General features: G+C 39.6%; 2 protein-coding genes across 5 annotated transcripts in view; both read left to right on the top strand.

The window, feature by feature from the left end:
• Positions 1 to 408: 408 nt before the first annotated feature.
• LOC121197538 (cell cycle control protein 50A-like) lies at positions 409 to 4927 on the top strand. The gene is made up of 7 exons (XM_041061190.1): positions 409 to 879; positions 1513 to 1632; positions 2070 to 2177; positions 2273 to 2360; positions 2483 to 2626; positions 2720 to 2929; positions 3719 to 4927. Exons 1-7 carry the CDS (start codon positions 631 to 633, stop codon positions 3910 to 3912), a joined length of 1113 nt encoding a protein of 370 aa, XP_040917124.1. The 5' UTR covers positions 409 to 630; the 3' UTR covers positions 3913 to 4927.
• Positions 4928 to 7192: 2265 nt separating this feature from the next.
• Positions 7193 to 14166, top strand: part of col12a1a (collagen, type XII, alpha 1a) — a 55943-nt gene continuing 48969 nt past the window's right edge. For 3 of the 4 annotated variants that reach the window (XM_041060133.1, XM_041060131.1, XM_041060134.1), the window contains exons 1-5: positions 7193 to 7350; positions 8760 to 8865; positions 13229 to 13345; positions 13465 to 13608; positions 14051 to 14104. In XM_041060133.1, coding sequence (XP_040916067.1) covers positions 8796 to 8865; positions 13229 to 13345; positions 13465 to 13608; positions 14051 to 14104 — 385 coding nt within the window. In that variant the 5' untranslated portion in view covers positions 7193 to 7350; positions 8760 to 8795. The remainder of the gene's footprint in view (positions 7351 to 8759; positions 8866 to 13228; positions 13346 to 13464; positions 13609 to 14050; positions 14105 to 14166) is intronic. The other variant, XM_041060135.1, reaches the window with a different exon arrangement.

Raw genomic sequence — 14166 nt, 5'->3', positions numbered from 1 at the left:
ATCGTTACAAAGTCCTGATTATCTGATTAGCTCCACTCAGGCTCACTTTCTTATCCTTGGTAGACCAAAGGTTTTTTCATCTAAAATGAAATTAACCTCTGAATAATGGACACTCTCATTTTCTAGCTAAATATATGAACACTTAAATTAAAATTCTTATCATGTTAAAATCAGTTTAAAACGGCACAACTCCGGATATCTGAATTCAGACCACATTAATTCAGATAGGCAGGCGTTCCTCAAAGTTAATTCAGAACTCTGCTGTAAATTCAAAACTGTATCATAAATATTCATCTTCATATGCAACATCAGCTGGTTGTGCAGGTTGTGCAGAGCACACACTGTGAGAAAGGGGGCGTCTTTAGTTTATGCGATGATGTAACTGCTACGTTTCAACACCCTATTGGCTCAGAAACTTCCGGCTTCTTGCTCGGGGATGAGATTAAACGGACACATATAATCGATAGTACAAGAAGTAGATATTTGAATTAGACAGTGTGGAAATTTCACTCCTTTGACAGTTTCACCCTTTACCTCAAGGTTTTGCCTCTTGTTTACCGTCTGGTTATTGCCGAGGAACCGTCATCTGCCAACTAAAGTGGATTATTTTGCACGGAGCGGACTGCAGCCATGATGGCGTCAAGCTACAACGCTAAGGAAGAGGACGGACACCACTCGGGCGCTTCGAGTCACGGCGGAGCAGTAGCTGCGAAAAGTAAAAAGCCGGACAACACAGCGTTCAAGCAGCAGAGACTACCTGCCTGGCAGCCCATCCTGACGGCTGGCACCGTGCTGCCAGCCTTCTTCGTTATCGGGCTCATCTTCATCCCCATCGGCATCGGCCTGTATGTCACATCAAACAACATCAAAGAGTTCGAGGTACAGTAACAGTAATGTCTGCCTGTTTTTAACCAGCTCATCTCTTCAAACTCTTTTTGGCTGTTAAATCACCCCCGTCGAGGTCCGTGTAAGCGTTTCCACACAGTCTGTTTCAGGTTATTGTGAGGTAACAACACAGGCGACAGACAGCGACGTACCGTAAACCTGTTGAAATAAGTGCTGCGACAAGCAGCACTAATAACACGTGACCTGTTAGTAGCTCGCAGTACTTAAGAATGCTCCATATTGAAAGTACCCTTTAAACGCAGTTGTGAGTTTATTAACTAACTTAAGCTAAAATTAATGCAGTCTAATTCATTAGTACTGTAATGAAAAGTTATAGTGTTCAGTTTTTGTTGACTGTTCTGAAAAGGTGTTAAGCCGTATGGATATTTACAATTTAATAACAGCACAAACTACAGTCTTCAGTGTAAGCTTACTATTGAACCAATATCTTTGAAAAATTTGAATATAATGTAGCCTTCATGAAAATAGGATGTGCCGCAGGGAAGTGGAATAACACAGATTTTGTTTTATCTACGTGTACTGAAAAGTGTATACAGATATGGAACACTATGAACAATGAAATGTAATTAATTTACCTAACCAACTAATTGGCTGCTCATTTTTCAGATTGATTACACTGGTGTGGACAATCACAGTCCATGCTACAGCTGTGCCAATAACTTCAGCTGGAACAGCACAACGCCATGTCTCTGCTCTGTGAATTTCACATTGGAGCAGCCATTTGAGGTGAGCTGAGGACGTGCACCAGCTTACAGTATGCGGACACCATGAATAATACATGCCTTCAGCTTCAAAATTGATAATGTTGCTTGCACAATAAAAGGGAAAAAACACTGCACCACTGAGTGCCTTTTAAGATCTATTCTGAGTCCAAAGAAAGCTGCACTCAAGGTTTGTTTGGAGCCTTCATTGTTATTGATTGTTTTGGCCTTAAAATATGCAGTCCAGTAACTGACAGAAGACTTTTATTGATTGCTAATGGTTGTATTTTCAGTCTTTGGGTTATAATTAATTAATATTTGAGTTATAAGTTATCACTGTTGAATTTTTCAGGTGCAGTAAAGATGAAACTGGTAAAAAAAAATATCTGTGAGAGCTAAAAAATATAGAGATCAATATTTGTTACATATGCAGTCTATAACACAGCCTCTCCTCCCCTGCAGAACAATGTCTTTATGTACTACGGCTTATCCAACTTCTATCAGAACCACAGACGCTATGTGAAGTCCAGGGATGACAGCCAGTTGAATGGTGACCAGTCTGCTTTGAAGGTACAGGCTTGAATATGTTGGGTTTTTTTTTTACATCGTGCAGAGATGTAAGTAAAAGCCTCTTGCATCAATGTAACTTTCACTGTTGTTTATAGAACCCCAGCAAGGAATGTGAGCCGTACCGTATAAGTGATGGACAGCCCATTGCTCCTTGTGGGGCCATAGCTAACAGCCTTTTCAATGGTAAGTGAGACATGATGAACAACTTCATATTTTACAAAACTCTGACATCAGTTTGCATAAGTTCATCTTATTTTCTGCACTTGTAATGCAACAATATTGAATATGATGCTTCTTTGTTTCAGACACTCTGGAACTGTATCACATTGATTCCAATGGCACCAGAAATGCAATTCCTCTGGTAAAGAAGGGCATTGCGTGGTGGACAGACAAGCATGTCAAATTCAGGAATCCTGGTGCAAACGCCAACCTTACTCCAGCTTTCCAAGGTGATTTTAGCAAACTGGGCGTAAAACACTTAAACCCGCTTAAAAGACTTGAATTGCAGTGACTAGCTTGGGTCTTATCTTGCTCTTTCTCAGGCACAGCTAAGCCGGTGAACTGGAGGAAGCCCGTGTATGAGCTGGACCCATCAGAGCCTGATAACAACGGCTTTATCAATGAGGACTTCATTGTGTGGATGCGCACGGCTGCCTTGCCCACCTTTCGCAAGCTCTATCGCATCATCCAGAAGAAGTCTAGCACGACCGCCACTCTGCCCAGTGGGAAATACGTCTTGGAGATTACTTACAGTATCCTTTGAATTGTAGCCTGAAACTCTACCGTGCAATCAGAACTAGAGGTAGCCTTTGGCTGGTGTGAATTTTATAATCTGAGATCATCATAAATCACATAGATTTGACATAAATTCAGAAATCCTGTCTACAGAGAATGACAGATCACAGCTTAGTGAGCAACAAAACACCTAAAAACAACATCAAGTAACAACAAGTAAATATTTATTCAGCTTGCTGTCAGTTTGCCAGCAAATACTGGCTTATGAGTAAACACCACTACTGCAGCTCCAGTACTGTGTTTACAAAGAAAACTGGTTTACAGAGTTATCTTAAAAACTGTGCTGGGTAAAACCCATAAACCTTTCATTTTATATCAGCTCATGCTCCAGTGTCGAGAAGGTTCTGGATTTACTCCAGATATCTCAGTAAACTATCGTCTTTGATTAGACCCCAGCCGACGAAGCTTGTGATTCACAAAGGTGTGCAGATACATTCTGCCACTTCTTACAAACAAGTCTAGCTCTGAAGAACTAAACTGAAAATGTGTGGCCCACAAAATTAGTTATTCAAGTTGATGTTTTACACAGTTTGATCTCATGTAATGCCTGGAACGCAGCTTTGAACATTAGTTAATTTCATATGAACTTGTGTGCATCGCGTGGCCCTAACCGATCATTCAGTAAACACGAGTTTGCTGTGTATATTAATAGTTTGCATGTAGATTATTTATAAGCCTTCTTGTAAAATGTGCATTTCTCTCAGTCCAGAAGCTCCAATTGATTTTCTTTAACCACTTGTAATCAGATTACCCTGTGCTCAGCTTCAATGGTAGCAAGCGAATGATTCTGAGCACCATCTCCTGGATGGGAGGAAAGAACCCCTTCCTCGGCATCGCCTACATCACTGTGGGCTCCATCTGCTTCTGCCTGGGTGTCGTTCTGCTCATCATTCATCACAAATATGACAACCGCAACAACAGTGCAGATATTCCTAACTAAGCAGGTCTTGTATTACCTGTCCTAGTGTCTGCATGCATGGGGGGGTGAGGAGGGGGGGCCCTGCAGGGTCCATTCTGGACTGCTTGTTGATGTAAGCGTGAAAAAACACTGGTCTCTGTAAATGTCTGTCGTGCGTTTGTGGGAGGGCAGCAGCGTCTTAAGTGTCTCATCAAAAGCTGTGTTTCTGTGTAGGATGTGCAAGGTAAAAAAGAGACATGCTAGGGTCTGTGTCTGTGTGCATATAGCTTCAAGTTGGCTGCTGAGATTGTCATTGTTTGCCTTTGTCTTTTTTTATCTTGTATTTATCTATACATTATCAAAGTATCTGTGTTGTATTTTAGCAGTGCTTTGCAAATGGCTTAATTATCGAAGGATGTATGTATTTTAGTTTTTGTCCATACTATGTACTGTAATATGTCCTGCTGATGAATGTACCATTATATTTTATTCACATACCTCTGTGGTTTTTGAGATGACCTCAAATATAGGATTGGATAATCGTTGCTCGCTTGCTGATAATTATGATAATCATCGATGTTTGACAAGAAATATTTTACCCATGGAGGGTTATTGAATATTCATGACCATAAGACCAAAAGTGTGGCTATCTGCCCTCCACTGTGACTGGTTGTATAAGGAGAATGAGCCAGTCATAAGGTGTGTTCTTTTTTTTCTTTTTTTTTAACATATTGAAAGATATATATATATATAGTTACTATATACCACTATATCCAGTATTCTTGAATCTGAGAATCTGGGAAGCGTCTCTGGCTGATTAGAGCACAAAAATTCTTTTGTTTTTACATTTTGGCCTGAGTGTTAAATTATCTTACGTTCTTCGATGTTGACCAAATGATATGCACTTTAAAAGTGTCACATTTGTTTGATTTTCCTTGTAGGTCTCCATCTTCTGTTATTATATTATGTTCTCGTTTAATTAATGATTAGTAAAACGTTTGAATTTGATAATAATTTTATAAAGTTTGTAGGGTCCAATTAAACAACTTGGTCAATGTATTGGTGTCATTTGGGATTTTATTGCATGCAGCTGCTCCCACATCACTACTGATACGTTATCATAACTCACTAGTAATAACAGTCCCAGCTGACTGGATTCTAAAGTAAAACCTATTCATTCACAATTTTTATAACGTAACCCATACTGAACAAAATATCAAATATGACAGCAATAAGTGTTTTCGTTTATACCTTTCAAACAACTGCAATACAGAGGACTGACCAGCAGGTGTCAGCATTTTCCCTATCAACCCTTTTTTGCACACTTGGTTCAAAATTGTTCATTTTCTACTGAACTGTCATAGAAAGTTTCCTAACTTTGTGCTGCTTAACAACACATGGTGGGTATTGTGTCGTTCCACTTTCTCATAATGTTTCATGCATTAATCATTGCCATTATCCACAGTTTGCCATGGTCAGATTATAACTGTTTAAACTAAGAAATCTTCAGCTAAGTATTTGGTCTTTACCAGGATCCTCACCAGCAGTGACCACAGACAGTTAAGTATGTACACATTTTTTAAAATTATATTTTATGTGTTTGACTTGAGATTTGAAAACTCTATCATCTCATCCTCTTCGTAGCCTGACAGATAAGTATCAGTGGGATTTTCCTCCTGCAGTGTTTCTATGACCTTCGCCTGTAGCCCTGGGCTGAAGTCATACTAATTATGCTTGCAAGCCACTAATTAAAAACCCATTGCAAAATCAGCGTTCCAATGTGGTGTGGTAGGCTTTGCTGATCCTTGCATAGAGCTAGAAATCACTGAAACCATAGTTGACATACGGCCTGCCCTTGTTTCTAAATCCCAGCACAAGTGCTGCTTCATTGCGCAGTGTATTGTATTGTGTTGTTAACTGCTATGGTTAACCAGGGATTATGGCCTTTGCCAGCAAACTGAAACTAAAATGGCGTATTCACAGGATTCATGTTAAAACAAAGATATTTAAAGTTTTTTTTTTTTTTTGTTTGTTCAAGATTTTTAAAAACACTGTATTACTGTACAGAATTATGATACTACAGAAACAGAAGCACACACAGCTAAAAGTCCTTCACAGGCCTAAAATTACTGTAATTTGATGATGAATCATAAAGAGCTGTTTGAACTCAGGCTAATTAGCCTGCACTAGACCTCAGTCACATTCATAATACTTGCGTGATGTCTTTACGGGAGTGGATGTGTCAGGTACACGAGCTGTTTACTGCTGAAATACCAAAGAAGGCACAGGTAAACAGGACTGTCTGACTTTACTCTCAGATGAAACAATTATGCAGATGCTGTCTGTAATACATCAACTCTCTGTTCTGCAGATGTATAATCTGGGAAATGATTTCTCCTATCAATAATATCAGTTTGTTTCATGCTTGAAATCAACATTTATTGATTGCACAGATCATGAACTGCAAATATAAAAGTTGTGTCACTTTTTAAAACCTGCTGTAGATGTTCGGTAATTTTTGCCACAAGCTTCATACTGAGCTTATATACTTTTTGGAAATAAAGACCCATGTCTCATTCTTTATCCAGAAATTGAGTTTAGTAGAAGACTGTAATCTTGTTTTGTTACTGGCGTATTTTATTTTTTAATCAAATTAAATTGTTTTTCCTTCTCCAATTCAACACTTATATAGTGTAGATCTTTATTTTGAGCACTAGGGGGCACCAAAAACCTACCAGTCAGGAGCTTTGACTGTGGCACCGAGTAGTGACTGTTGCTGAAATACTTCGCCATTACCAAGAAAAGTTCATTTACCTTTATAATAAATAAACGTTTGAAATAAACAGGCTCATGTGATAAAGCTTGTTTATTTCTTCAACTATCTTGGACACGTTAAGAGAGAGCAGCCATGTTTTAATACCAACAGAGTTGTCTTTACAAAGTGGAAAAAAAAAATCAGAAATCAAAATCAACTTTAATTTTGAACTGACATCTGAGATAAGAAATAGGTTAAGGTTTGCCCTGTTGCGCACATGAAACACTTCCCCGCTCAGTTGTCTGGCCAACTGAGCCCCCGCTGTGAAGTCACATTGGCACTGGAAACTCATTAAATCAACAGACCAAAGGAATGCAGGGGGGAAAAATGTAATTTCCAAACAGGGCATCGGTCTCAGCGGGGGGAGTGTGGGGGGGAGGGCATACATCAACTGACAGGGCAGAAGTTTCGTAAGAAGCCCATATGATGGTAAATTGAGAGTTGGGAACTGCCCCCCTATTAAGTAGCCGATGGTGGAAAGATTCTTCCCACTTGGAAAGAGGCTTTTCCTTCTTGGACATCTGCTGGCGGAGCTTCCAGTAGCCAGAGAGAGGAGAGAGGGGTCCAGCCGCAGCTCCTGAAAGTTCTCTCTTACTTTCCAGCGGGGGAAGCTTCAAGCAGGAGGCTCTGAAATTTGGTCGGTTCATTTCTGGGGGGTTTATTAGGTGAGTAGGTTGACTTTTTATTTATTGCAAAGGAGTTAATTTTTTTTAAGAATAGAAATGAATTATATCTTTTTTTTTTTTTTTTTTTAATTGGGAGAAGTTCGACACTTTAGTCGCAGCTTGCTACTGCAATAATTTGAGCTGTGTGCCTTGCATGACCGCTTTTAAGATCAACTAAATCACTTTTAATAACATTTATAACAAACTTTTTAAGGATGCGAATCGACGCACAGTCACTTTACTGAACCGAATTGAATGAAAATTTATAGACAAACCACTGGTTTTAAATAGTATCTTGAAATAAAGAGGAATCGCTGTAAATTAAGGCCAAGCAGTGTTTCAAATGCAGTTTAAAGTGTAATTTAGTAATTTTGATAAGCTCCTTGGCTGAAGAAGGGGCCAGGAGCGGAATTACGGCCCCTGTAGCTGCAGTTTTCTTGCTTGTGCACCAGGCGGGGCGCACAGCCTGTGGTAAGGATTCACAGAAGCTGAGCTCAGACTACACTGTGTGTATGGGCTCTACTTATCCTTTGGTCAAATGAGAAACGTGGTTACTCCATTTCAGAGGAGCTAATGATTACAGAAAGACTATTTAAGTCTGCTTATGGTATCAGGTGAGTCTGTGTAAAAAACCATTGTCCCAAATTCAGTTACTTTCTGTAACTGAATTTGGCATAGAAAGAAATATATGGCGTTAAGGAGAAAGAGAGGAGTTAGGGAAGAAATTTTGAGACTTGAGATACAAATTTATCAGATTTTATTTATTTAATTTTTGCTGCAATGAAGATGCCCTAATATATTTTATGCATTCAAATACATCGCCCAATACCCTTAAGTAACCTGCAATATCGCAGACTGAGTTTTTGTTATCCTTATAAGGTCCCCCAGTCCTGATCCCTGCAGGGCTAAAGTGAGAGTGACCCATAGATAAGACTACGCTGTATATGCCAGAGACAGCTAGAAAGCAACAGGTTTCCAGATAAGTCATATGAAAGCCACGCCAAACCAGATGAGCATGTGTTTTTTTTTTCAGTCCCTCATTACTGAATACCTACAGCAGCAAGGTGTGGCACTTGTTGTGTAAGGGAGTCTAGATGGAGCTTGCAGTTTTTGTGATGGAAAGCAATGACTGAATAATAAGGGCTTTCAGTCTGGACTCCTTATTAAAAAGATATAATTCATGGGAGTATTTGGATCCACTGTGCATGTTACTTTTAAACACTATGTACTTATAATTAAGTGCAGACTGGCCCCTCTTCAGCTCATACTCTGTCTAAATCTGACTATTTGTGCGCAGCAGTCAGTTAGGCATACATTTGTCTCCCTAGATGTGGTGCATGGTCCCACCACACTGACAAAATGAGCTGTAGATTTGCAGCTTAGACTCATTTTTATCTCTTTGTCCTCAGACTGATTGATGCGCTGCTGACCCCGTAAGGCCAAACATGAAGATAGGGCTGTCACTGGCCTTGGCTGCCTTCCTTGCAGCCTTGTTATCCACCATAGATGCTCAAGGTAAATGAAACCACCTGGCCTCAGTCCACTTACATACACTACATCACTCTTTCTCTATATCTCCTCCTTCTCTTCTTTCACCTCTTATCTCCATTGGTTATTTATGTTACAGCGATTAATCTTTTACTTTAGTGTCAGAGAGTCTTCACGTTGAAACATTGAACTATTTGTATTGATAAACTGAATAAAGTTATTATGTCCTGTGTATATTTGACTGTGAGTTTCAGACTACTGCCTGATTCCTTCGTGATTTTCATGCTTTTATCCCTCATTTGCTGCTTATAATGCCAGATTTATCTTACTAGACCCTCTGCAGGCTTTGAAAATTCCAAATCCAGATCCACTTTACTTGTATTTAGGCTGTAATTTAGATAGTCTAAACCAATACCTCAGGGGGCAATTTTCTCATTCGGATTTGGCACATATGAGAAACCAACCACGCTAAAGTTTTTCATTTCCAATTTCTAATTCATTTTATTAAACAGCAGGGCAGATACTAAGAGTAGAACAAAACTCATTTTATGGCTAACTGTTTCCCCAGAAATGTTTTAACAGGCTTGTTGGTATTTGCAATACTTTTCTGTGAACTTTCTCCAAAGCAAAAATCTGAAGATCGGAAGAATCTGTTATGCTAAGACTAGGGATCAGGCCAGGACCCACAAGCAATAACCCCCAAAACAGGCTAGGAGTAACTTAAAAAGTCTTTTAATGAACCAAAAATCACTGGAAGTGTCCAGGGCCAGGGAACAAAACTCAAACAACCAAAAATCATCCACGCAGGAGAAAAATACTCTGAAACCAAACCAAACGAAAATACAAAATGTTCTTATATGCAAACAGAGGAAACCAAGGTAAGCCCATGAGGTGGGAAAAAAATGCAAGGCACAGGTACGGGAACAAACACGGGGAAGACACAGACTCAGGCAAGGAAACAGACTCGGTCATGGAACACAGACGAACCAACAAGAACACAGGCAAATAACGAGACTTAAATACACCAGGCAATGGGCAACAGGTGAAACCAATTAGGGCGGGGCAGACAATCACAAAAGGAGGGAAACAAGACAAAGACAGGAAGTAGAACAAGACAAGATACACAAGGGCCATGATTTCAAAATGAAACAGGAACAGTGAACAAAACTTAACAAACTAAACAAGAATCTGAAAAGGTCCAAATGTCCACAAAAGAGATCCAAACAAAACAAAAGAGTTCAAAGAACAGCCCCCTTAGGGGCTAGTCATGACAGTATCCTTGGTAATTAGGCACTGAAATGCTGGATCACAAATTTTTAAGTTATTATGATTATGCTGAGGTTGGAGTAGGATCTTGTAAACCTGTGTAAATCTCTCTGCAGTGGTTTTAGAGTGGTTACAAGAGTAAGTAAATACAGTGTTTTAAGGCCTTAAATTACTTGTGCAACAACAGTAACAGTACAATAGTGGAAGTTGAGTATAGTGATCTAAATCATGTATTCAGCATTAAAAATGTGTAAAACATAGTATAATGATTTTCTTTTTACTGTCAGTATTAAAAGTGTAAGAATTGTGCTTTTTACAGTGTCCTATTATGGATTCAGTGTTGTAGTTCTATTGGTAGAAACTCTATGCAAGTACATAAAAATGATATTTAAGTACCAAACTTGAATAACTTTGTTACTTTCCAACTCTGATTTGTGCTTATTTTACTGTTTTATTACTGTTTTTGTAGTAATCAAATACTTTTTGCTGTATAAGAGCCAAAGACAGACTGTTAACAATCTGTCAGTAGTTTTGACAGAATATGACTCAAAGTAATTTCATATGCAAACATTTCAGGCCAAATAATGGCAAATATGGAAATATGGTATGGAAACCTTCTGATTTTTTCCCCTTTGAAAGCTCTCTGGCAGGGTGAGAGGAGCCTAACGTCTATTCTCACATATCTCCGCTAACGGAATGGAAAGATGAAATACGAGAATAGCAAATTAATCCTCAGACAGCGCAAAGACAAAGAGCCTTTCTCGAGCTTCTTTGCGGGCATTCACAAAAACGCTGAGTTGCAATACATATGGAAAGTTAATATGCAGTAATGTTTAATGTCAGCACATGTTGTGGAATTACTTTGGCATCTGTCCTGCCTCTTTGGGAGAGTCGGTGTTCTTTCCCCCTCTTCTTGGTCTCTCCTCCTGGCAGTGACTCAGGCCAGGATAGTTGGCTGGCTGGCTGAAGACAGAGGTTACTAACAGAACAGTAGCCAGACTCCGGCCCCTGGGAGCCAGAAGTGTCCTTTATTAGGAACTGATGGGACAGACGCTCCTATAACAATAGCAACCGCAAGGTCCAAATAACATACCAGAGATTGTTTTGACAAAACCACCTTTGTTCCTCAAGTATATTTTGACACCAGAAGGATATATGCTCAAAGAAATTGTAACAAACTGAAACGTAGGAGTGACAGGCGCATCGTGCGAGTGAAGATCGACTTAAATGTTTTTTTTCCCCGGATTTTTAAATCCACCATCCATCGCTTTGCTACTTACTGCCCATCACTCATACACACCAACACACACATACATAGCCACACCCTACCCACATACACACACACACACTTCCGTACCCTTTACCATTTGGTGTTGGAGATGAGTACTCGTGGAGAAATCAGGGGGAACACGGTCCATCGGGACTCCTTGTGTTGATATGCCAGGTTGGTGATCCTCCAATCCCACTGTTTAAGTATTTAGTGGGCTCCTGTTTGTCATCTGCCTGTGCATTCAGTGTGTCCCAAGCTATGGCTTCCTCCTCCGAAGTGTATTTTACAATGATATTCATGCCTCCCTCGGCACTCTTATTCTACTTTACAGCTAGCATTCACCCACATGGCAAAGCTCTTAGCTGATACCTTATAGTCTTCTGCATGCAATGGTACTCCTGGTACCACTGTGGATTAGTGGCCTAGAGCTTGAAGTCAGTGCAAGGAACGTCTTGCTAACCTCATTAACAACTGTAACATACTCACAAAATTAATTTCACCCATCTGCTGTTTCTTAATTGTTTGTTGTGTTAGTTTTGTCTGTAATAGCCTAACTTTTTTGAGTTGCATGTAACATATCAAGAGTTTAGTTTAATTACTAATGAATTAATGAAGACATCACAAAATTTAATCTAACTCTGTTGTACTTTGAATGACTGTTGGTAACTTAACCAAAGAGAAATTTTTGCACTTTTTGATTCAGCTCTTAAAATGCTTTGACATGACCTTCATGCATGGAAATGATGAGTACTAAATGTTAGCACGCCTCCGCTACTTAACATTAGCTCTCAGCTGGCAGCCTGGAAGCTGTCAGAAAGAATATCATTCTAAAATATGTTTGTCATCTCTGTCTGTGTGGTCCCAACTGTACATGGAAACTACGATCCAGTCGATCAAAGTTGTTCAACCAAACAACTTTCTCATGTACATGATGCATGACGCTGTGATCAGGTCAGCTCGACGTAAAGGCGCGTGGCCTTGTCACACTATATATGTTTTCCTGTGTTTATTTTAATGTACACATTTCCTCTATTACAGTACATCTGAACAGTCTTTTGAGTGCCTAGAGTGATCTTGTTCTCTCATGCCTTCTTATGCATTATGCTGCCAGTGAAAAAGTACACAAGAGTCTCCGGCGACGAATTGTGTATTCTTTTTAAAAGGTTTGCAATGGATGTGTGCCACTCACTTGTGCAAAGAGTCTTAACCAAATAAACAACAAACCACTTTTTGTCTTTGAAATATGTTTATATACAACGTATATATAACATATGGTGTTCAATTTTGTCAAGAGTTACTTCGACAACTTTATGGCAACCTTGATTCCATTGTATAATCAAGTAACTTGAGAATGAAGTCACTGTTGTGTTTTTGTAATGCTGAGATCAACTCCATCATAAAAAGAAGTTTAGTATGTGGTCGGGGGCATGCGTTGAAATGACTGCACTCAGCATGTGTTGGATGGTTCACTCAGTGTTTGCACTTTGGTAAAGTTTGTGTGGAGTCGTGCACATGTTGGCATACACACGTGTATGCCAGTGCTTGAGTTGCTGGCCACCTTGGTTTGGCAACTCAAACAAAGGCCATTTTGCTCCAAAATGGCTTCTCACACTTTTTCAATGTTGTCACGTGTTCTTTACTTGTCACCCTCACAAATGGACGTCAATGCTATGTGTCTGTCCCCAACAACGAAAAAAAGTCCACTTCAGTCATGAAGTGTTTGTCGTTGGGATGATTGTGAATGCTTGATTGAAAATGTCTTACATTTTGTTTGATCATGAATACATTCATCTATATACATACCTTTATGGATTTTTTTTTGTGATTTAACACTGCTTCATCTCTTATTTGCAGTGGAACCTCCCTCAGACTTGAAATTTAAAATTCTAAATGAGAACACAGTGGAAATGACATGGGCAAGACCCTCATCAACGATAGAGGGCTTCAGAATACAAGTTGTGTCAGATGCAGGTCAGTATGGAGTCAGCACTTATGTCAGTGATCTGAACCTGCCATTCAATATATACACACACAGTAAATACACACACTGTACCCCAGCAGATGATTTACTGCTTGATTTCCTCTCCTAGATGAACCGGTAAGAGACTTTACCCTTGATGCTTATACCAGTATGACCTCAATCACTGACCTGACCCCTGACTTGGACTACTCAGTGTCCATAAACTCCTATTATGGGTCAGAGGAGAGCATTCCCATCTTTGGCCAACTGACCAGTAAGTACATAATGCACATGGGTTTGATATAGATTGAGAATGAATGTTTAAACTTTTAATATTTTTTTGTAATGATATAGCATTGCTAGTGTGTGAAGATCAAATTGTGAGAGTGATGTTCATTAATACCAAACATTATCACCTCTTACAACATGACATTCCTCCTTTAATAAGAGTACAGCTTATTCCGTTTAGCATTTTCATCTAGCCACATGAGACGTTGAAGAGTGGGGGGGGGATTGACATCTGTTTACTGACTCTTGGATTGCTCACTGTTTATAGTTAATGCAGCATAGAGATATGTGTGCATGTGGTTTTTATCCTGTCGACCAGCTTTTACGAAGTGTTAATTTTCTTGCCATTTTCCGCTGTGAAAAAGCACACAGTGAGACAGCGGCGGCAATGTGCGGCGCTAACTCACCAAGTGTTTCCTGTGTTTCAGTCCAGTCCAGTAACACCACCGGACGAGTCAGGAGGCCACAGTCAGATGCAATCAGTGAGTATGTTTACTGTGGCGTCAACCACAATCTGAACCGGGCCGGCTTTCCAATTTTTTTT

Source organism: Toxotes jaculatrix, chromosome 17 (genome assembly GCF_017976425.1).
Source record: "Toxotes jaculatrix isolate fToxJac2 chromosome 17, fToxJac2.pri, whole genome shotgun sequence".
Classification (NCBI taxonomy): domain Eukaryota; kingdom Metazoa; phylum Chordata; class Actinopteri; family Toxotidae; genus Toxotes; species Toxotes jaculatrix.
Note: the sequence above shows the minus strand (reverse complement) of the source record. Positions and strands in the feature narration are given on the sequence as shown.